At 41.4% G+C, this 23561-nt stretch overlaps 2 protein-coding genes and 1 long non-coding RNA gene across 3 annotated transcripts; 2 read left to right on the top strand and 1 right to left on the bottom strand.

Annotated features, from left to right (window-relative positions):
* Positions 1-227: 227 nt before the first annotated feature.
* Positions 228-772, top strand: LOC140355735 (uncharacterized). Its single transcript, XR_011926016.1, has 3 exons — positions 228-348; positions 424-442; positions 525-772. It is a non-coding gene; the product is annotated as an uncharacterized lncRNA (long non-coding RNA).
* Positions 773-3612: 2840 nt separating this feature from the next.
* On the top strand, positions 3613-13978 carry LOC140355835 (uncharacterized). Its single transcript, XM_072440477.1, has 23 exons — positions 3613-3866; positions 3943-4203; positions 4399-4665; positions 4748-5011; positions 5092-5352; positions 5431-5688; positions 5797-6063; positions 6143-6400; positions 6475-6735; positions 6809-7069; positions 7170-7424; positions 7584-7844; positions 7917-8177; positions 8262-8528; positions 8602-8862; positions 9087-9347; positions 9702-9959; positions 10039-10302; positions 10379-10633; positions 10733-10996; positions 11249-11539; positions 13488-13541; positions 13613-13978. Exons 1-22 carry the CDS (start codon positions 3662-3664, stop codon positions 13493-13495), a joined length of 5469 nt encoding a protein of 1822 aa, XP_072296578.1. The 5' UTR covers positions 3613-3661; the 3' UTR covers positions 13496-13541; positions 13613-13978.
* A 1571-nt stretch (positions 13979-15549) lies between these two features.
* prpf38b (pre-mRNA processing factor 38B) lies at positions 15550-19813 on the bottom strand. The gene is made up of 6 exons (XM_072441357.1): positions 19480-19813; positions 18313-18381; positions 18050-18201; positions 17918-17978; positions 16827-17062; positions 15550-16695 (listed from the first exon to the last, which is right to left on the bottom strand). Exons 1-6 carry the CDS (start codon positions 19681-19683, stop codon positions 16038-16040), a joined length of 1380 nt encoding a protein of 459 aa, XP_072297458.1. The 5' UTR covers positions 19684-19813; the 3' UTR covers positions 15550-16037.
* Positions 19814-23561: the final 3748 nt, after the last annotated feature.

The following is a 23561-nucleotide window of genomic DNA, read 5'->3' as shown; positions in this document are numbered from 1 at the left end:
ACTTGGATTGTATTAGGAGTTTGGGAATAACATTTTGATAACAAAGAGGAAGTGTATAGTGAATCATGCTGAGAAGGGGTGGCAGCGCCCCCACCTCCAGCTAACTGGCCACATTTTTGTTTCCTTGTCTTGATGACAGGGGCCCACAGGCATCCACCTGTCCTCATTTAGGCCATTCTGATTGGTTCCCATGAAGTTGATGTACAGCTCTAAACCTGTGGAGTTCTCAGAAGAACAATTTGGAGCTTAACTAATGGATGGATACATCACCCCATTGAAGAAGTTATAATGATTCATACAAAGATGTCGACACTTTACTTAACAGCCACCATATTGTCTGTCATACAGGTAAAACAAAAAGTCTTCATTTGGGATTTTTGTATTTGATAAAAATGAATTCATATTTTTTATTTATTTTTATAGATACACAGTGCTGCTGCAGGTGAGTGTGCATTTAGTTAGTCTGGTGTATTTCCTTCAGCAATAGATTTAGAATCATCATTTTAATTAACTGTGTTTTTCAGGATGTACCATACAGTCAGTGACCTCTTCGTCAGCATCATCACTAACTGTAGTTTGGGATTCCTTCTCTGGAGCTACTGCTTATCGGTTGGAGCTGAGAGTAATTAACAATCCGAATATTGCAGCGGTGATTGTGTCTGTGAATGCTCCCAACACACAGAAACAGGTCTATGGTTTGAGAGCAGGACATTCCTATGAAGTTAAACTTAACGTGCTTCAGTTCTTGACGGTGGCGAGCACTTGCAAATCTACTGGCCGAACAGGTACAGAAAGCATCTACAGTAGGGCTTCATGCTATGTATGGTTGAATATTGTGATAAAATGATACTTTAAGGCATGGATATTTAACACAAAAGACACAAAAACTCATAACTCGGGTTTGATCTAATATATTTATTTGGTCATACACAAATTATATCCATGGATCCAAGAATTAATTTCACCAGTGTGCATTTCTGATAGCTGGAATCCAAAACATTGCTTCCTGTGGTAATTGCTAATGTCCTTTTTTCCAATATCATTCATATTACTACTATTCATGCCATATTTTGAAGCCTTGATTTTTAGTGTTTGCTTGAGGGAACCCTGTGAATATTATTGCTATTGTGTGATCTTCCACAGTTCCTGACATTGTTCAGATCACAGAGGCCGCAGCTGCCTCCAGTTCATCCATCAAATTTGATTGGGCCAATGTCACTGGAGCAGAAAACTACACTGTGCATGTGGAAGAATTGTTTTCTTCAAACAAATTTTCCCAAGCTTTCACCACTTTATCTGGACTAGTGACGGAGCTTTCCCCCTCTACCACATATGCGTGCTACATCATAGCCTCTAATAGTGCTGGGAGTGGTGGCAAAGGGTCTACCAGGACCATCACAACATGTAAGTCCACAATGCCAAATGTGAAAAATGTGTTTAATTTTAAACTTCTCTTTATTCTAAATATAAATACATGTATTGTGTACATAATAAGTAGGGTATATTTTATGAATACAATCTGACAAGATATATGTTGTGTCTGCCTAAAAGAGTGGTGTTATCACATAAGTATTAGCAGAAACACACTTTCTTTTGAAGAGCCAGAGAGAGAAAATTACATTTATTGCTGCTGATACCGAAGGGTTTTACAAATATTGGCATCAGTCTGATATTGAACATTGTGTTAATATTTGAGAGAGATATTTTTTCAAAAAAATATAATGTAAAAAAAAAAATGGAACAGCAGTACCCAACTTTGTGTATCTATTATATGTTAAACGTCACCTAAAACATTTCTACCACTACAGAATTTAATAATGTCTCCTGCCCACAGTGGTCCCACCCCCAAATGATGTGAACATTACATCAACAGGAAAAAGCTCAGCCACAGTCACATGGACAGCTCGGAGTGGAGTTTTACAGTACCAAGTGACTGTCACTGATACTGACCCCGTCAACATCCTAGTGGTGAAAAAAACATCCAGCGAATCTATTGAACTTAGTGATTTAGAACCATGCTCAAACTACACTGTAGCAGTCTCGTCCCTCGACTCCTTCTCAGTACCTGGAGAGCCCAACACAGTGTCACATATAACTTCTGGTGAGTACAGTACTTTTCAACAGGAATTCAGTTTATTGTCTTCAAAGGTGGTTCATTTCTGGAAATCTAATGAAATGTTTTCTTCTAAATAATAATAGTAATTTTGAGGTAAAATATATGTTAAGATCAAACTAATTAGGTAGGTACTATTCATGCAAGATGCTGTGAAAAATAATAATGACAATGTAACTAATGGCAGCACATTTCAGAATATAATCCTAAACATCCATCTGATTGTCTTCCTCCCTTTTTTATTGCAGAGATAACTTCTGTCACAACGGTCACAAATCAGTATAACTGCACCGCAGTCACAGTGACGTGGGACCAAGTATTTGGGGCCAACTCCTACGTGGCAAAGGTCACTGATGGCACTGGAAAAAGCCTTAACTGCACATCAATGTCCACCAGCTGTGATATCAGCGGTCTCAAATGTGGAGAGAAGTACACTATTCAGGTCATAACCATATCGGATGACTGCCGAAGCACCTACACCCACGCCAACACGTTTGACACAGGTAAAATTTCCCCCAAATACCCCTTCACAACCTGAGCACTGTTTTCATGTACATGACTATTGAAGTAGTATTCAGACTTTTCTAGCTTTGTGGAAGCCCTTGTGCCCTTACAGTGCCAAAATTGAGAGTCTTATTGCTTCGATCATCCACTTCTGTGCAACAATTTATTTCACAAGCACCTATACTACGATATAATACAGTTTATAATAATAAAACCTTAATGGACAAATGTAATGACCTCTACTTTAGGTATTATTGAGGTGAAAGCTACTATTTGGACATCTGGCATTCAAGCAGGGACACTCAAATATACTATTCAAATGAATATGATTATGTTTATTTACTGCCTATGCCAAGAAACAAACTCTTCCCTGTTTGAACCTCTGTTTTTTTGTGTGTTTTTTTTTACAGTGCCTTGCGCTCCAGCAAATCCAGTTATTGAATCCACCTGTTCCGACAGTGCAACTACCTATAAATGGGAACATACTAACAACACTTTATACTACGTGGCTAAATCTACTAGCAGGATAAATGGAAAGGTTCATGAGTGCCGAACACGAAGCAACATGTGTTACTACACCAATTTGGGCTGTGGGGAGACTTACGCCTTCACTGTGCAATCCATCACCAATGAATGCGACAGTGAGATTACTGAACCAACAATTATCAAAACAGGTATTATAATAAGAGCATTATAGACCAAGATATGCTATTGCAATGAACGGTTTATGTACTTATTTTGATCAAATTCGGATACTTCAAGCAGTTGTATGGTGTTTTCTTTTTTGCATGTTTATTGCCTTTAATAAATACAATAATCTCAAACAAAACCACATTTATCGTACCTTGATATTGTTTTCTCTCAAATAAAACAATTAAAAACAATAAAGCACTACTTACTCTAGGATATCAACATATACAGTAGTTGAAAGCATTTTGACATAATATGCATAAATAAATTACAATACTTTTTTCTTCTTCATTTTCCCTAGCTCCTTGTTTTCCCAAAAACATACAAACCTCAACAGAGTGTACTTCAGATAAGATGACGACCACCTGGGATACTGCTGTTGGAGCTGAGTCCTATACTCTTCAGGTCCTGGGAAACACCAACAGTTATAATTGCACCACTGCAAACACCAGCTGTGTCTTGGATGGAGTCTCATGTGGGGAACATTTTACTGTAACGCTCACCGCCTCTAATGAAAACTGCTCCACCCCGGAAGTGTTGGGAAAAGTCGCTGGAACTGGTGTGTATTAAGAGCTTCTATAATGATGATTATATTATTACCAATTTATCACATACTGATCCTTCTGTTCATGCAGCCCCATGCCCGCCCACCAACATATCCACTTCAAATGACTGCAGCCCAGACAAGACCACAGTGAGCTGGATCCAAAGCAAAGGAGTGGTTTTTTACATAGTCATCGCAGAGGATTCCAGTGGGAAACAATACACCGGCTTCTCCGTGGATTCAGAGTTTGATTTAGAAAGTCTGAAATGTGGAGAAACATACAATGTTAGCGTTATTGGGTCTAATATGTTATGCAACAGCTCGACCAGTAATGGTGGCACTTTTCAAACAGGTGAGACGCACAACTATGCTCCCGCTAGTTCCTCACTACTTTTGTTTGAATATGTTTAGTATATTTGTACTAGTTTGTGTGTCAATAATGTTTTAACCAATCAAATTTAACCATATACATTATGCATCTAGTTCTTATTTCATCATAAGGCTTCTTTATGCTGATCAGATGTGTGTGACCACTTTTCTTTGTCAGCATCCTGCCCGCCAACAAATGTGGTAGCAGAGAGAGATTGTACCAACAACCAGGCTTCAATTAAGTGGGACAACCATCAGCCCACAGGGTTATACACAGCCGTAATGGAGGACAGTCAGAGTGGAGACACGGTCAATTGCACCAGCAGTAGCCCTGTAAACTCCTGCCAAATTACCTCTCCTCCGTGCGGAAAGACATTCTCTGTCACAGTCGTATACAACTACGGAAGCTGCTCTTCAACGTCAACGGCAGTTAGCATGGACTCAGGTAGTAGAGCCTTATGTTAATGTGTAATTATGTTATGGTGAGAGAGAAAAGTGAATCATTGTTGTGACTTGTCTTGTCTTAGTGCCATGTCAACCGCAGAATGTGGCAGCTAATGTGTCATGCACCACGGGAGAGCTGACGGTGACATGGACCAGTCCTACACCTGCACCAGGGTACATGACAGAAATCAGTGGAGGTACACCATCACAGACAGTCCTCTGTAATTCCACTGAGACACAATGCGTACAGGCAGGGCTGGACTGTGGCATCTCCTATAATCTCACCGTCTACTCACTCAATGAATCATGCTCGAGTCCACCCAGTTCACAAGTCACAGTCCAAACACGTATGAAACACCTTTTAATATCAATTCAAGATGTACACTGGAGATTGCATTTATCTAAAATACAATATATTTTCTTTCAGCACCTTGTGCACCTGCCAGTGTCTCCGTGCAGAAGGCCTGTTCACCCAACCATAGCTCTGTGACATGGGCGACCACTGCTGGAGCCAACAAGTACATTGCAGAAGCTGTGTCTGCGGATGGTTCAACATACACGTGTGAATCCGAGCTGACATCCTGCAGCTTCTCAGACCTGCAGTGTGGCCTGGTCTACGCGATTAGTGTATCAGGAGTAAATGACCCTTGTGTGGGCCCACAGAGTTCAAATGTCACTTTAAGGACAGGTAGAGCACTAAAATATACATCATTACATTTAAGATTACAACTGCAGTAAATAATGTGCCGTGTGTCTTTGCTTTTAGAACCGTGTAGTCCAGTGGGTGTGACCAGCCAGTTGGACTGCCAAGCGAGTACAGCACTGGTATCTTGGGCTGCAAGTGCAAATGCTGCAAATTATTCAGTGAAGGCCACTAATAATGGGTCACCCGTGTACTGCCATGGGCCCACCACAAGCTGTACCCTCCATGACCTGGACTGTAATCAAAAACAAACCATTACTGTCACAGCCAGTGATGAAATATGTACCAGTAACAACAGCGTTCCTTTTGATCAAGGTCCAGGTATGAAAAATAAATACACTAATTATTGTTCTGTCGTACTTTTGACACTGAGAGTCTCTTTTTAGCTGGGGTGTTGTTAACTTGTGTTGTCTTTCTCCTGTCCCATAGTGCCATGTGCCCCCCAAAATGTTCAGACATCACAAATCTGCAGCACTCAAGAGGTTGTGGTTAGCTGGGACGAGGTCAGTGTCAGTTGGGATTACAATGTCACAGCAGTGTCTAGCTCTGGACAGGCCACAGATGCCTCCTGCACCACCAGCTTTAGCAACTGTACTCTTAATGGTCTTGCGTGTGGACAAAACTATACAATCACAGTTATAGCTTTCTCTGGAAGTTGTGTTGGGCCAACCAGCGGACCTGTCATGCTCACAACTGGTCAGTCAGAAAATACCAGATAAAATGATATATTATACAATGCTAAATGTGATGATGCTTAATTTGTTTGTGATTTCAGCTCCCTGTGGCGTGGCTAATTTAACAACAGAACTAACATGCGGTTCCAACACTCTCAATGTCTCCATGAGCCCTGCCTCTGGAGACTCCACCTACACTGTCACTGTATCAGGACCTAACGGCTTCTCAACAAACTGCACTGCCACAAGCACGACGTGTCAATTCACTGGCCTACAGTGTGCAACTCAGTTCAACGTTAGTGCAGTAACAGAAGGCAGCACCTGCAATAGTCCCGCCACTCACTCTGTGGTTACAACAGGTAGACTTAATGGTTTTACCTTCTATATAAGTCAGGTGTCAGTGTCTCACTCTTGGACTTACCTCCATTTGCAGGACCCTGTGACCCTGCCAATGTAACCAGCGCCCTCATCTGCAGCTCAGACTCAGCCACAGTGTCCTGGGACGCTGCAGCTGGAGCTGACGCTTACACAGTGAAGGCTTCAGAGGTCGGCTCTCAGTATGAAACATCCTGCAGAAACGACACACCATCATGTCAGCTCAACCAGTTGAAATGTGGAAAAAGCTACACTCTTACTGTAGTGTCTGAAAGTGCCTCCTGTAACAGCACAGGAACCACAGCATCTTTAACTACAGGTGACTGACTCATTCAAAATAGAAAGCATTATTAACTGTGCTACTACTTACCTTGTTATATTTTGTCTTCTAGCTCCCTGCTCTCCTACTATTCAGTATTACAATCTGACATGTGGCACCAATTCTTCCTCTCTTACTTGGACATCAGTTCAAAGTGCAACAGGATATGTGGTTACAGCGGGAACAGCAAGTGGTGACTCAGTTTCATGTACCTCTGTTACTTCTGAGTGTACTTTAACTGAGCTGAAATGTAGTCAAAGCTACACAGCCACAGTCGTAGCGCTTGGAAATGAATGTAACAGTGAACCAGGCACTGACTTCACCATAAGCACAGGTAAGTTAAGCAAAAGAGACCATGTAGCAACACCAAACAACAAATAATTTGTTCTTTAAGAATTATGTTTGTAGCTCAAGCTCCTATCTGTGATTTTCAGCACCCTGCCGTCCCTCTATCACGTCAACACAATACACGTGTAGCAACAGCAGTGCCTCCATTAGCTGGTCTGACCCTGGAGGAAGCACTGGTTTCTACGCTGAAGTTATAGGAAACCATAATGACAACTGTAACACAACAGACACCAGCTGTGACTTTCAGAACATTCCCTGTGGTTCAAATCTTCACATAAATGTTAGAGCCAAAGGTCCACAATGCAACAGTGAGGACAGCATTGGGGATTCCTTTGAAACAGGTAGGTACACTTTGTTTGGTCCCGTTCTACTCCTGGTTTAGTCCTGGCCAAGTCCAGGTTTAGTTCTGAGTTTAGTCCAGATTTAGTCCAGCTTTTATGTGGCGTGTGTGCTAGTGTGAATGCACCCATTAATACAAATATTTTACATTTTCCACAAAGAACCTTGTCAGCCCAGTAGCATCAATGTGACTGTTGATTGCGAGGCCAAATCTGCCACCATATCTTGGCAACCTAGTGATGGTGCCCAGTCATACGTTACTGAGCTCAGGTCATCAGACCATAGTGACATCTGCAGCAGCAGCAGCACCACCAGCTGCCAGCCCAACCATCTGCACTGTGGAGAGAAGTACAACGTGAGTGTAACAGCTGTGGGACAGAGCTGCAACACCACTGGCCACATGGCATCAAACTTTTACACAGGTAAAACATGCAACAGAATGGATCAAAATAAACATTTAACAAACACACTGACTTGTATCAATGTCTTTTTAGAGCCCTGTGAAGCCACAGGTGTAACTGTGAATTACATTGTGAGCAATGCCACGGTGCATTGGAATGCTGCCCAAGGGGCAACTTCTTACTCAGTGGAAGCAGTGAGTGATCAGGGAGCTCCCTCTGCGTGCACCAGCAGCAGCACTCAGTGCACGATGAGCGGTCTGCAGTGCAGTCAGCTCTACAACGTGACCGTGTCCTCTCATAACCAGGCCTGCGATAGCCAGGGTGTCTCCTCTGACACGGTGCCCCTCACCACAGGTCCGCCACTCACCTCAAGCAGAAACATGACACATCTACATTTTACGGAGCTATTGCATTTATTCGACTCACTTTTTTATCCAGAGCCCTGTCCGCCCTCCAACATCCAGGCCACCGTGGAATGTCAACGACTTGAAGCAAATGTTTCTTGGAGTCAGAGCAATTTTGCAGTGGGTTATATTGCTTATCTAAACAGCAGCCAAGGCACCAGCGCACACTGTGACGCAGGGCGCACGGACACGTCCTGTGTGATCTCCGGGTTGGTTTGTGACCTACATTACAGCGCCTGGGTAATTGCAAAAGGAGAAACGTACAACAGCTCTGAGAGTACTGTCATCTCTTTCGTTTCAGGTAGGCTTAACACACTCATAATGACATGCTGTAAGTAAGTTTTGATGATTTTAATATGACCACCCTTTTCCAGCGCCATGTTCTCCTCAGAGCGTGCAAGTACAAGTGAACTGCAACTCAGACGGTGGAGCCTCACTGTCCTGGACTGCTCCTGTTGCAGCAAACTTTTCTGTCACATCTGTCGTTGATGGAAATCCACAGACTCTGTGTACTACTCAGCAAAACAGTTGTGATGTATCAGGTCTGAGCTGTGGGCAAACCTACAACTTCAACCTCACTGCAACCAACGAACAGTGCAGCGTAACTGCGCCTGCGCAGCCCAGCCTAAACACACGTAAGTCATGTGCATGTGTGACAGTATTATGGCTGGAAAGTTATTGCATGTATTCAGCCACCCCACATGTATTCAGGCTTGAAACTAAAATATAAGCTCTGTCTCACACTGACATATTGCTTATTTGACGTTGTGATGGTGACGATTTTCTAAACGTGCAGTGACTTACTGTTTATGGCCATTTTTAGATGAAGTGATTAAACTATTATTTTAATACTTCACAGGGCCTTGTCCACTTACCGGAGTGTCTACATCCAATGACTGTGTCTCTGGCGATGTCACAGTGCAGTGGCTGAGTAGTACTGGAGCAGATAATTACACTGCCACTTTGACCTCAGACTCTGGTCTTTCAGGAAACTGCACTTCTCAGTCCACTACATGCACTGTCAGAGGGCTGGACTGTGGACAGAACTTCACTGTATCTGTCACTGCTTCAAATGAAGAGTGCACCATCACCTCCACAGAACAAATAAGTCAAACCACAGGTGAGATGACCTGGAGCATGTTTTTACAATATTGTGTGTAGTAACTTGTGAAGGTTTATTTGTTGTGTCTGTATTTATTGTTCATTTTAAATACAATTTGTAAAAAAATAAAAGGTTTGTCTATAATGTAGTCCCATATTGTGTTTAGAGGCAAATCATTTAATTTTATGTACATTTTACTTTAGTCAGATTGGAGGGATTGTTCACCTGTGTACATGTTCAGCTAGCGTGATATAAACAAACTGTCTTTTCTGACTAGATATATATATTTTTTTAAAGACTGTTTGAGCTTTTCTAATACTATATATGAATAACACTATATATGAATAAAATGTGTGTGTTTTTCATTTGTAGCACCATGTGTTCCCACAAACATTGCTGCGGTGATGGACTGTACCATTGACTCAGCAGCTGTGTCGTGGACTGCCAGCAGCGGGGCCGAGAACTACACCGTAACAGGACAAAGCACTGCAAACAATGTTTCTTGTGAAACCTCTGGCCTAACCTGTGACCTCACAAACCTCTCATGTGGAACACAATACACCATTCATGTGGTAGCAAGTGACAGCACGTGCTCCAGTGCACAGAGTCAACCTATGACTCTAGATACTGGTAGGACAACAAACAAGAAAGTTCTAGCTTAAGATCTCAGACTTTACTATAATGACCTGTACAATCCTGTCTTATCCAGGTCCCTGCCCACCTGAAAATGTGAGCGCTGTCATTGCCTGTGAGACAAACAGTCTGACAGTTTCCTGGACTTCATCAGCACTAGCGCAGCACTACCTGGTTTCAGCCACTGCTCAAAATGGAGGTTCTAATCAAACCTGCAACACCACAGACACTGAGTGCATTCTCAACAGTGTGTCCTGTGGAAATACATATGTTGTCCATGTCACATCTGTCAAAGGCTCCTGTCGGAGCCTGCCCAGTCAGACTGCAACTGTCATGTCGAGTGAGAAATCCTTGTCTGTAACTTATCTGTTATGATTTTAGCAAATGTAAAAGACAAACAAACCTTGTCTTTGCAGAGCCTTGCAGACCTAATGCGCCAGTTGTAGCAGACTCTTGTGGGGATGCACAGGTGTCCTGGACAGTTTCTCCAGGTGTAGATATGTATCATGTAGTTGCGGTTGGAGATGATGGACACATGCACATCTGCAACAGTTCATTGAATAACTGCACTTTGTCACCTCTGCACTGTGACGAGCAGTATTCAGTGTCTGTGACTGCAAAGCACGAGGACTGCTCCAGCCTTGCCAGCCCAAATGTTACACTTTACACTGGTAATTTATCATTCTAGTATTTGTCTAAGTAGTGTAATGGAGAACTTGTGCTGTGATCATTCAGTGAATCCTACCTTTAATTTTTTTCTTTTTGTGTAGGACCGTGCAAACCGGATAATGTCTTAGTGAAATATGACTGTAATCAATCCTCTGCTTTGCTTACATGGGATAAGGAAAGTAATGCCGAAGACTATTATGCTTCTGCTGTGGACAACAACGGCAGCATGTTGTACTGCCACAGCAATTCCCCTAGCTGTACTTTCGAGGGTCTTCAGTGCGGAAGAATATATAATTTCACTGTACTGGCCTCGAATGGGACGTGCAACAGTTCCTACAGCGACCCGGTGGAGTCTGTGGGTGCAGGTACTGGAGCTTGTGGCGGTTGCACTTTTTAGGGCACACAGCACACCACCAGCTAATATTTGGAAAGGAATAAGACAATGCAAATATACTACAGTACAAATGCTTATTTTATTCGAAGTGCCATGTTTTCTGTTCTTTCACGAAGGGAAAAACATCCAATTTCACTCGACACGATAGCTCAGCTTGATAAATCTGGTGTTGGTGTTAAAGTATGCTAAAACGTTCAAATTGTAACTTTGTTTTTCTCCTCAGTTCCCTGTCCTCCTGAAAACTTTGCGGTACAATTATTGCCAGTGCAGGATACATACCAAATTCTGGCTATGAGCTGGTCCGCAAGTGACTGCAGTAACACAGAATACCTTGTGAGGTTAACTGGAAACTTGATGGGAAGCAATCTGACCCAATTTGATGTCTCATCCTATTGGACCATGGATACCTACTTCGAGCTGCCGTTGCCCTGCAGTTCAGATTATTATGCTACAGTGGAGACCAGGAATAGTGCAGGTACCAGTGGCCCATCGATGGTTGTCTCCGGAACGACAGGTACTTTTATTTTCTATATTTGTCTTTATTGTACCATGACTGTGCCGCGCTCAATAAACAACCAACAAATAAATAAAATTACTGCTGCACACAAAAAAGACTAATGTAGGCGAAAAAGGCGTCCATCCTATTCAATACCTCACGTTTTGTCATCAGGATTAACCCAAATTATATAGAAAACAGTATTTAACTTCCATTCTTAATTGTAACTTCAACAGAGCAGACTATAAAAAACAAAGAAAGTTTAAAGCATAGTCAGAAATTCAAACGGGATATAAAGCATACTCAAAATACACAATCACAACATCCATACAGGCAAGAACGATGGGCATGTTGATTGAAAATGTGTGTATTTATTTGGTTGTATTCAAACTTCATTACTATATGCTATGTCAATTCTTGATCAAAATAACTGGAATCTGCAATGACCCATATTCATATACAACAACCATATTGGGTAGTAGTAGAAAAAGCTTCAGTTGTAGTCATCTGGACTCAGTTAGAAAAAATAGACGTTTCAACTCTCTCTTGTCAATAAAAGAATTTAGGACGAGAACTCCGATATTTATACTATTCTGTGGTAAGTCCAGCCCATTGGGAGGAGCCTTCCTGAAGAGGAAAGAGTTGTTTGTTTCAACAGAAACTTACCCTCTTGGTATCTACCGAGCCTATTCAACCCTTTAATGGGCTATTAGTCTCCCCTTTGTCTTTGTGAGACCCTGGCTCACCCACCCTGAGTACCTGATTAACATCTAAATGTCCTGGTACTGGTCCTCTACCTCTCCAAGGGTTCAGGATCCCATTGTAGATTACAGGAAGATTGAACCTTAGACCTCCGTTTCTGTTTAAAGAAGGTTTTTCTTTTATAACAAAAATAGCTTCCTTAACTCCTCTTTCAAACTATCTTTTCTCCCTGCTTAAAACCTTCACCTCACCGTCTTCAAACGAGTCCCTCTTCAGGAAGGCTCCTCCCAATGGGCTGGACTTACCACAGAATAGTTTAAATATCGGAGTTCTCGTCCTAAATTCTTTTATTGACAATGACTCTTGGATGAGAGTCGAAACGTCTATTTTTTCTAACTGAGTCCAGATGACTACAACTGAAGCTTTTTCTACTATGGAACACGCCTGGACGAATGAGGGATTACACCAACAACCATATTGGGTGTGAAAAACATGTATTTTTCAAATTCTTGAAGGAGGTTGTGTTTATCTGCTGACTACAAAGGTGACAAGTGGCTGAACTGAAATTAAAGGTGAGTTTCTGGTTGTTGTTTTAGTGTAATAATATCTAGCCATAGGGACTAGACAAAGTATTGAATAAAGCATGTCAAGCTAAATCACAATGTATGTGTAATTAAAATAAAAAAAGGGGCAAATTGACAACAGATTGGGTTGTTCTGTGTGTTTAAACTAAATTGTTTTTCTCAACACTCTCCCAGATGCTATTGGATTATGGACTGAGAGCACTGGGAGCCAACAACTTTGCTCAAGTAACAAGTCTCTGCTGGCACTACTAAGTATACATGCAGCCTCACGCTTCTGCATCTCGCATTTGTTTATATTGACTAAAATGTTAAAATATGAATCTGAATGCCAAGCAATCCAATCCAACTCATTGTGCTTCTAAATTGTATTAATGTTGAAAAGTTGTTGTAATAAAATGATATGATACAAGTTTTGTATGCTTTATTACACACACACACACACACACAACCTGATGACTTAAGAAGATCTGGGTCGTTCATTATAAATGGCTCAATTATTTTGGATGGCGTCTCCTCTGACTGTCAAATATACTTCACCTCCGATCCTACTTACCTGAGGATGACGGACATTAATGAAGCAGGAGAAAGTGTAGAAACCCATATTGCAGACAGTGACTGTGAATGACTGTGAATGCTGTGGTTTGAAAGCGTGCACCTAATGACAAACTGTTCTCTTTCAGCAAAGTAGGCGAGTGCTCGCTGGCGAAGACGTCTCACTGACCTTGCTTAGAATGGTATGAGATAATTTAGCTTCCCAATGGATGACTTGAAATGTGATTGCTAATTGTCTTCTGATACCCCACAGAACTCAAGCTGGTAGTTCATTCAACCACATCCTCTGCTTTCTTTGATTCCTGGAAAAGCTTAGATGACAGATAACACACTGCAAAGGTGTTCCACAGAGATGCATGAAAACCTGGTTCAAACCAGGAGTTTTCCTCTTGGATCTACTTTGGTACAAGGAGATTCCAAACTAGAATGTGATGATTTTTTTCAGCGTTTCAAATTAATTCAGAAATGTGTCCTTAATTAATTGATCTTATTACTCTGTAACCAATTGTATCCTGGTTTCTTTTTTCTAACATTTACCACTCACATTATGTAAGGTGTGCATGTCTGTATTGTATGTAATGATCTGTGCTGTAAAACCAGCTGTCATAAATGTATATTATAGACTGACCGCATATTAGAGCTTGTATAAGATATTTTATGTTATTCATAATTGTAATTTAACTTGTTGATCATAAAATAATATATTTGGTGATGTAACAGTAAATATAAAATGATCATTTAATGAAATAATAAAAATGTAAGAATATTTTGCCCCCAGCTTTCATTTATGCACTTGTGTCTTTTATAAAATAGCAAATAACCAGCAGCGGCTGGTCCATTAAGGGCGGCCGCCCCCCCTGTCAATCTGCCAACTAAGTCAATTTTTTTGTGTCTAACAACAATATAATTTATTCAGAAATATCTTATATTCTTATTAGTGTTAATGTGTAAAATAATAATATATGTTCTATATAGATGTATACTTTGTTTGCGCGCCGCGTGGTCTGCTGCCTGGCGCAGCCTGCGTCACTTTTCTAAGTTCCCGTGGGGCGGTTTGAATAGCGCCCCAGAGCCCCATAGAAAAGCAATGGTGATTTTTAGCCAATCAAATCACAACCAAAAGTGACTACGTCACTATGGGTTTTGCCATAGGAAAGTAGCGACTATGGGGCGCGCGCTCCAGAAAGCGCCCTTTTGAACGTAGAAGTTACGCCATGGAGCTACTTACGCTAGAAACAGACATGTGCGCGCGGAAGTGCCACATGCCGTGTTTCCGTCTTAAAACTGCATCTACAGAGTCTGTGACAAAAGGTACGTCCAAAACGACTCAGAATGAGCTGCTCAACTGTTTGCTGCTTTATTTGTGTTGAAATGAAAGTGGCTGATTTCATATCAATCCGAGCCGAGACATGTCTGTCAAACGCCGTGCTCCGTTACCATGACAACAAACACGCAGTTTTTTTGGGTTTATTACTTGCATAAGGCTAACGCTAAGCATTAAGTATCGCTTAACTTCTATCGATAAAAAATAATCTTTTGTTATTAGAAAACCCATGAAAGAAAGCCATAAATGACAACTTTCCATACAGCAATAATGGATGTGATGATTAAATATAAAAATGTAAAATGTTACACATGTAGTTCAGGGTTACTAATGCCACTTACACACCCAGAAGCTGTTTCATGAAACACCAACTATTGTTTGTTTTTATTTCCTCTTAATGTAGTAATACTATTGCTACTCTGCACTATAAGTGACAGTATCACTGAGATTTTTGATTTGCTCTTTTCATTTTATAAAGTGCAAAATGTAATTTTATGTCAAATGTATTTCCTCACAAATAGAATCTGTCTCTAAGTCATTGTATTATCATTAACAAAAGTGGAAATAGTGTGTTTACTTAATTAATTCAGTAAATGTGTATTTCAAATATGTATCCATAGCAATGTAAAATATTCAATTTTGGACATTTAAAAAAAAAAAAAAGTCATGTCAAATAGCCCCCCTATAATTTGCACCACCAGCCGCCACTGCAAATAACAGAACAATTTCAAGAACACATTTCAAAGCATGGTCGAAGACAAACAAATTGTTTTTTTTTCCAGTTTTATTAGAAAAACAACTTGGTGAATAATAACCCAAACACACCACAAAGCGAATTTGGTGTTTAGTAGATTCTACCCTTTAGCAGTTTGCTTTTGAAAAACAAAAAACAACATTCTCAGGCTGTCAACACAGAAATGGACTGAATTGTGCGGTGCATTATAAATATATGGTATACTACAATGTCCACTCAGATCATGCCTAATTAAAACTTAATGGTTAAAAGACAGCACACAATGTATTTTCCCCCCAACGTTTTACCACTTGCATTGCAGCTTAGTGTGGGGATTTTGACAGCACAGATCTTCATAAATACAAAAATACAGCAGGAAATACATCTCAGACCATGCTTGTGTAAACAGCCCTCAAACATTATGTACAACAAACTTTTCTTCTGTAAGAATAGAGCAGTAAAAATTAAAAAAAGGAATCTTTCCACTTTTCAAACCAAAATCAATTTGAGGAAGGTTGAAAGGGCAACAAATAAAATAAAAAGGGCATCAATACACTAGGTCCAGACATTTCCAGATGTCTGGTGAGTTAAAATGACAATGGCTGATAGAACGGAGCAAAATCAATCTATGCTCTGACTCCTTCTGCGCGCACTGTGTTTACTGTGGTCATTACTGGACTCACGCTGGTGATGGGACTTGTCTTTGCTACGACTGCGTTTGTGAGACCGCGACTCTCCATCTCGATCCCTCTCTCGTTCCTTCTCTCTGTTATGGCTCTGCTCAAGTTTGCGACTTTTTTCATCACTTTTGTGCTTCTTTTCCCGGCTTCGACTTTTGCTTGATCTCCTGGCCTTCCTCTCGTCTCTATGCCGATCTTTATCGTCTTTATGTTTGCGGTCTTCCTTGTCCTCCCTGTTCTTTCTGTCCCGAGAGCGCTCTATCTCGGAGCCCCTGTCTTTGTGGTGATCCCTGTCTTTTTTCCTGGTCTTGTCTTCCCCTCCATCCCTCTCTTTGTCTCTTCGCTCAGTGCGCCTGTCCCGGCTGCCACTACGACTTTTTCTGCGCTCACGCCGCTCTTGGTTTCTGTCAGTGCTTCGTGATCGCCGCCTGTCTCGATCCCCTCTGTCCCTGTCCCGCTCCTTCCTTTGCCGGTCTCGCTCTCGTTCTAACTCGCGGTCAAAACTGGGGCCACGCCGCTCTCTCTCTCGATGATGGCTTCTGCTTCTGGAGCGTTTCTCTTCTTGGACTCTTCTTGGACTTGGTGATCGACGCGAGGATCTGAAAAATTATAAAAAAAACATTTATATATTATATTTGATTAACTGAACTTATCCCTTGCTGATTGCAAATATTCATTCGTAGACCAAAATGTGTACAGGTTGGCAGGGCTGCACAGGCTCATCAGTTACCTAGAGCGGTGACGTTCCCTCTGTTTTCCAGGTTCTGCTTCTGTTGCCTCTTCCTCCACGACCTCCTTCTCAGCAACCTTACGAGGCCTACTTTTCATCTGCTGGTCAATGAACTTCTGCACAGGCACAGGGATACGCGGGAACAAAGTGGAGAACCACTCCAATTTGGTCAAGAAGGAGCGGAGCATCTCTCCAATGGTCATGACACAGCCACCGCCTGCTTTCACATCAAGTTCCTGAAATTTAAAATAGAAAACAAGTTACTAACATCATACAAGATGTGTTTATACAAATTTATACAATTTGTGATGTCCCAAGTACTGAACCTTCACCTCTGTTCATCTAGCTTAATATCACAATAAATGATACATTAAAAAAGACAACTATATGTGGATTGTAGTAGTCTATTATTATTTGCAAGTGGTGGAATATGTGCTTACAACATTTGCCTCAAAGGACATCAATGCTAATTATGTTAAAGTCCATAGTCCAAGTGCATACGATGAATTATATATATTTTTTAAATAGTATAGAACAGCTTCTTGCACTCACACACACAAACCAACAGTGCTGAGATACAATATCCAATTCACCTGCTGCACATTGGACATCTAAGGAAAAAAACACGGAAATTAACCATGTGGGTAGAATACCAAATAAACCGTTTAAAATTAAAGCAAAATAATATTAAGGAGGCCTGGTTGCACAGCCCATCAATGTCAATCATCAATTTGAATGAAAATTGGACAAATAAGTACAAAGCTTTGACAGACTTAACGTCGTCATAAGAAAATTAGAGTACTCTAGTTGGAAATCTGTGTTGTGTGCAACAAGTCCTTAAAATTCAGTAAGAAATTAGCATGCTTAATATCACACTAAACTACAGTTTGTCACGGTACTTACCATTAGAAACAGCAGGGGCACAGAATGTAACATAACTGCTTAAGTTTAAGGAAACATTGGGGACAATTAAGCCAAATGAAGGCAAAGGTGAAAAATCAGCCATGAGCATCACACGGTTAGCTTAAATGGCCTGTGGTTCTATAAATACAGGAAGAGAATAAAAGGAATTATTACCCGAGATGACATACCTCCTCATCATCCAAGAAACCATCATACCACTCAATCAAATCAGCTGGGGGCTGAGTGTACCTGTCAAAACAAGTGTTTCATATTTAAGCATGCTCCTGTAGACAGAAACAAACAACATGATAAAATCATACCGAATGTACATGAAGCCAAGTGCCCTGATGTACGGGGAGTCTGAGTGCGTGATGAGACCCATCAGCTGTTTGCGAGTGAGTTTGAGGGTAAATAGTTTATATAAAAGGCAGAAAGCCGTTGACACAATCCCTCCGGTTCCAACGCCACGGACCTAGGATCACACAAATCTGAACATTATAACAATCGTATAAATAACAGCTTGTATGTAACAAAAATGGGATGTCCGTATTAGGTATTACAAAAGGACGTACTTCTTACTTACCCCTCCGCACATTCCAGTTTGGCCTGCAGTCTTTCTGCTTCCTTTTTCCCAAGGTTCAACATGAGTTACCTAAATGTATGCGGACAAAAAATAAACAGTATAGATGTAAAATATGTCACTCAGTTTCATTTAACTGAAACGGGTGTAAACATGTGATTTGACTTGTCAAACCAACTCGCTTCTAGTCAAACTTGTGGGCAACTATTGAACCAAAATAATGAATCAAGAGTTGTTAACCTATGCAATCAATTCATATATTCAGGCAAATGCAGAACCCCTTCTCTCCAATTGAGCACCAATTAGTTTAAACTAATTCATTCATTTTACAGTTTTTTTACATTCAAGTGCCTACGCAGCACCCCTTATTTCTATTTTTTTTTCCCTAAAATGTTTATGTGATAGGAAATTGGTTGTTGTGAAGACTTTGATCACATTTTATTAATATGAATACAGGTCAAATTAATAAAAACAGATTGACGTCCGACTGGTATAGCTGCTCAAGTGTTTGACTGTTGAGACAGCTTGTACTATATTTGCCACTTTATTTATTTTGAATTATAATATTTAGCATTATATTGCAATGTCTGGTCTAGCTTGGTCCAATTAAAGTTATTCGTGGATCAGTAGTGTGTCTAGTTCTGAGTAGCAGCTACATTGATGTTATGTTGCAAAAATAAGATACACAAGTTATATAGGAAAAGCTTGTGTATTGTTTTAGTTTAAGCAGTGTCTGAACCTTAACTCTGGTGCTAATCTTAACTATTATTATAACCCTGGTACTAACACAGTCATAAGCATTTCACATGCTTCATTGATCTCACTACACAATGTCATTTTTAGTCTACGTTAATAACCACAAAATAAGAGCGTGTAATCATTAGTAATGTTTTATCCATGTCCCATACACTTGACGACAGAAAAGCGGAGAGCTTTGAACCGTCAGACGGAAACGTAAACACCGCGTTAGGATTAATGGCCAACAGCAGCCCTTACATTAGCCGTCATACAGTACAAATCCAGTGATAAACACTGCAGTGTTCGGAATTTTCATTCTAAATCGGACAAAAATAATTTTGAGTGTACTTTCTGACTGCACCGATAAACCACAACTGTTGCCCTACTACGAATGTGCCTTAGCATGTGGGTTAGCAACTGCTAGTTAGCTACCTTGAAATAGATTTCATCCACAACTTCGTGGTACGTCTTTAGTTCGTAAAGTTGAACTTTAAAATAGGGCGAAGACAGCACATTTGTAAGAATCATTGGGTTGAGGTTCATAGTCTTTTCGTTGCCCCACAAGGGCAGGACATTTCCATGTTTCCCTGGTGCAGTTTTGCTCACGGCCTGCGCTGGTGGTTGTTGGTTAGCCATGATTCTTGAGCCCCACGAATGGTCCCGCGCCGAAAGCAGCTCAGTTAGCAGCCGGAGAGTTTTCAATTATAGTTCCATTGATGTTTGAGGGTGATTTTTTGTCGTAAAATAATTCAAGCAAGTGCAGTTTTCAATTTTAACGACGAAAATAACTTCCCGCCGTCGTTGCAGCTTGTGTTCCCAGTAAAACAGGAAATCCAGCCGGAAGTGGTATCGTTTCGTAAAAAAGAAGAGCGCATGCGTTTTTTAAACATTAGAAAATGGCGTTGAAAACAAATACATACATAATGTATTTGTTTAAATTTATATTTATATAATATATATATATATATATATATATATATATATCAATATATATATATATATATATCAATATATATATATATATATATTATATATATATATATATATTTATACAAGATATGAGATTCCAATGTTGCAACACAGATTAGACGGATTAAGAACAGAAATATATTAATAAAAACAGATAAATTAGAAAATAAAACTCTTATTGAGCGTCTGCTTATGATGTCATAAAGCAGACACTATATGTTATTGCTTTTTAGGATTGTAGGATTTTTGACGCGTTTCCACTCCTTAACACTTTCACCGATTTAAACAAGCTATACCTCTTTACGATCGCTTTCACCGTCTTAGGGGGGCTATTGCTTTTGACATTTTTACATACCATACTTTTTTTCAGTATTTGCAAAAGTAAATTGCTAATGCTAATAGCGTCTCTACAGGGAGGAGGGGGTGCAGCCGGGTCACCGAGGCTCTCACTCCCTTTCTCCCTGCTCAGGTCTGCGTTCAGCACGATCTTGCAATTTGTCAGGACAAACAACTATCTGAGTTGCAAACTACGCAATCATCAACTGTGAATTACTGAGCGTCATTGGTATGATACAAAACGCAGCAGAAAACATGGCCGAGCGGGAAGGCTGAATATTTTTCAACAAATATTGAACATTTTCAAACACATGTAGTACTCTAACACACATGTCTTACACACATGCAGTACTTTCACACAAATGCAGTACCTTTTCCCACAAATTTTGCACAATTACCACTTCTTTACACAACTAAACTGCATGTTGTTGTTGTATTATGGCGGCTGGTATCCAAGTGTTATATTGTTGTTGTTGTTGTTGTTTTATGGCGGTTGGCATCCAAGTGTTGCATTACCGCCAGACTGTATTCCTCAGACTTTGTCGTAGTCCTCAGACTCTGTCGTAGTCCGTAAAAGTACTCCTTCCATTGCTTTGGTGTTACAAAGCCCATGAGGTCGTGATATGTCTTTGTGACTAGAATAGTTGTTGTTGTTTCAGAGACCAACCGGCTTTATTCCAGGGAGACTCTTCTTCATCTTCCTCTCCTTCTTTGACGTTCGGTGCTTCCACCGTACAGCTTTATTCTTTAGGCTTCATTCTATAGGCTTTAATATGTCCACTGATGTCCTCAGATTCTGTCGTAGTCCGTAAAAGTACTCCTTCCATTGCTTTGGTGTTACAAAGCCCATGAGGTCATGATATGTCTTTGTGACTAGAATAGTTGTTGTTGTTTCAGAGACCAACCGGCTTTATTCCAGGGAGACTCTTCTTCATCTTCCTCTCCTTCTTTGACGTTCGGTGCTTCCACCGTACAGCTTTATTCTTCAGGCTTCATTCTATAGGCTTTAATATGTCCACTGACGTCGCCGCTTGGTAGCCGTGCGTCTACGAGACTGGGCGAGGACAGGAGACCACCCCCACCCCCATCTCGTCACTCCGATCACTCCGACTCCCCAAAAGCAGACCCCCATCACTCCGACTCCCATTCAGCGCCTCTAGCCCGTTTTATACATCTGCCCAATCAAGCTCCCCCGTTCCAAGGAATCTTGCCACCAGACTTTATTCTTCAGACTTTATTGAGCGTCTGCTATGTCATAAAGCCTTTTTTCAAAGCCCATGAGTTCAAAGCACGTTAGAACATCCTCTTCCTCCTCATCCTCGGCACATTCTTCAACACACCCCAACTCTATTACTAACTAAACTACATTGTTGTTGTTGTTGTTGTTGTTGTTGTTGTTGTTGTTGTTGTTTTATGGCGGTTGGCATCCAAGTGTTGCATTACCGCCAGACTTTATTCCTCAGACTTTGTCGTAGTCCTCAGACTCTGTCGTAGTCCGTAAAAGTACTCCTTCCATTGCTTTGGTGTTACAAAGCCCATGAGGTCATGATATGTCTTTGTGACTAGAATAGTTGTTGTTGTTTCAGAGAACAACCGGCTTTATTCCAGGGAGACTCTTCTTCATCTTCCTCTCCTTCTTTGACGTTCGGTGCTTCCACCGTACAGCTTTATTCTTCAGGCTTCATTCTATAGGCTTTAATATGTCCACTGATGTCGCTGCTTGGTAGCCGTGCGTCTACGAGACTGGGCGAGGACAGGAGACCACCCCCACCCCCATCTCGTCACTCTGATCACTCTGACTCCCCAAAAGCAGACCCCCATCACTCCGACTCCCATTTAGCGCCTTTAGCCTGTTTTCTATATCTGCCCAATCAAGCTCCTTTGTTCCAAGGAATCTCCCTGCAGCTTTAGCAATGATCCTGATCCTTTCAGTTCTGCTTTGAGTCTGAGCAGCACAGTTTACAACATCCACCATAAAGAGTACAAAATCCTCTCTATCCACAACCAGGGTATTCTCATTAATTCTGGAACCTGCACACTTGGGACCTCCACTCTTGAAACCTTCACACTTCTTGGGAGCCACGCTGGCCTTTCTCATTTCGCCCTGGCTGGGAGCAGCGCTGGCTCCTCTCTCTGTATTTACTCTAAACTCGTTACTTGAAACTTTCTTGACTGCATCTGCATAGGATATACCTTGAGAGACCTTTATTTTCTGCACCTCAGCAGCTCTTTTGCTAAACCTGCATCCCCCGTAGGCAGAGCTATGTTCTTCCCCACAGTTACAGCACTTCAGTTTTGCACCCACGTCACACTTCCCATACTCATGATCTCCTGCACATTTACCACATCTTTGCCTCCCTCTACAGACCGCTGCAATATGCCCAAAGCGCTGGCACTTAAAGCAACGCAGGGGCGGCTGAAATATGGCCTGACGCTATAGCACATGTACCCAATGAACACCTTACTAGGCAGGCACCTCCCTTCAAGTGTTACCATTACCGACAAGCTGTCACATCTTACCCCAAACCGGGTCACCTTCAAACGCCTAGCGTCCACCACCGTAGCTCCAGTCGAATTCTCCTTAACTTCATCCACAGACGTCGCCGTAGGGACACCTAGGATAACTCCTCTGACCGTGTTTCTTTCAGCATTAGACACAAGAATGTCCTTTCCACCCAGACGTTTAGTTCCAATCGCCTTCCGTTGCTGAGCCGCGTCCTTGCACACGACCAGCAGCGAGCCATCTCTAAGGACACTCACACTCTTGATCACTCCCACAGCTACAGTTAGGCTCTTTGACAATGCCACTGAATTCCACTCCTTAAAGGATGCACTATCCTGTGCAAGCTTTATGATCACCTTACAGTCTCTGCTCTCACCCCGGATATCAATAGCTTCAGCCTCATCCTGCTGCTCATTCCCAGAACCCTCGGACGAGCTAAGGGACTTTTTACGTTTCCGGGCACGTGCAGGCAGAAAAGGCTGCTCCTCCACGCCGTCCAGAACGTCTTCCATCCCCGATCCACTCTCCTCCGCCATCTCCCGTCTCTCCAGACCAGGTGTTGAGCAAGGTCTCCTCACAGTTGTTTCTTGTTGTTGTGTTCCACAACTTCAGCTTAAACAAACTAGTACTGGACCTAAAGAGACTTTAAAGATTAAAGTCTAAGACTTAATTCTAATATTCTTTATTCTGGTTCTTATTCCTATTA

The sequence above is a fragment of the Eucyclogobius newberryi genome, unplaced genomic scaffold (assembly GCF_026437365.1).
Source record: "Eucyclogobius newberryi isolate DKJ021-1_F unplaced genomic scaffold, fEucNew1.0.hap1 SCAF_12, whole genome shotgun sequence".
Taxonomy (NCBI): Eukaryota; Metazoa; Chordata; class Actinopteri; order Gobiiformes; family Gobiidae; genus Eucyclogobius; species Eucyclogobius newberryi.
The sequence above is the reverse complement of the archived record's forward strand: the minus strand, read 5'-3'. Positions and strand labels throughout refer to the sequence as shown.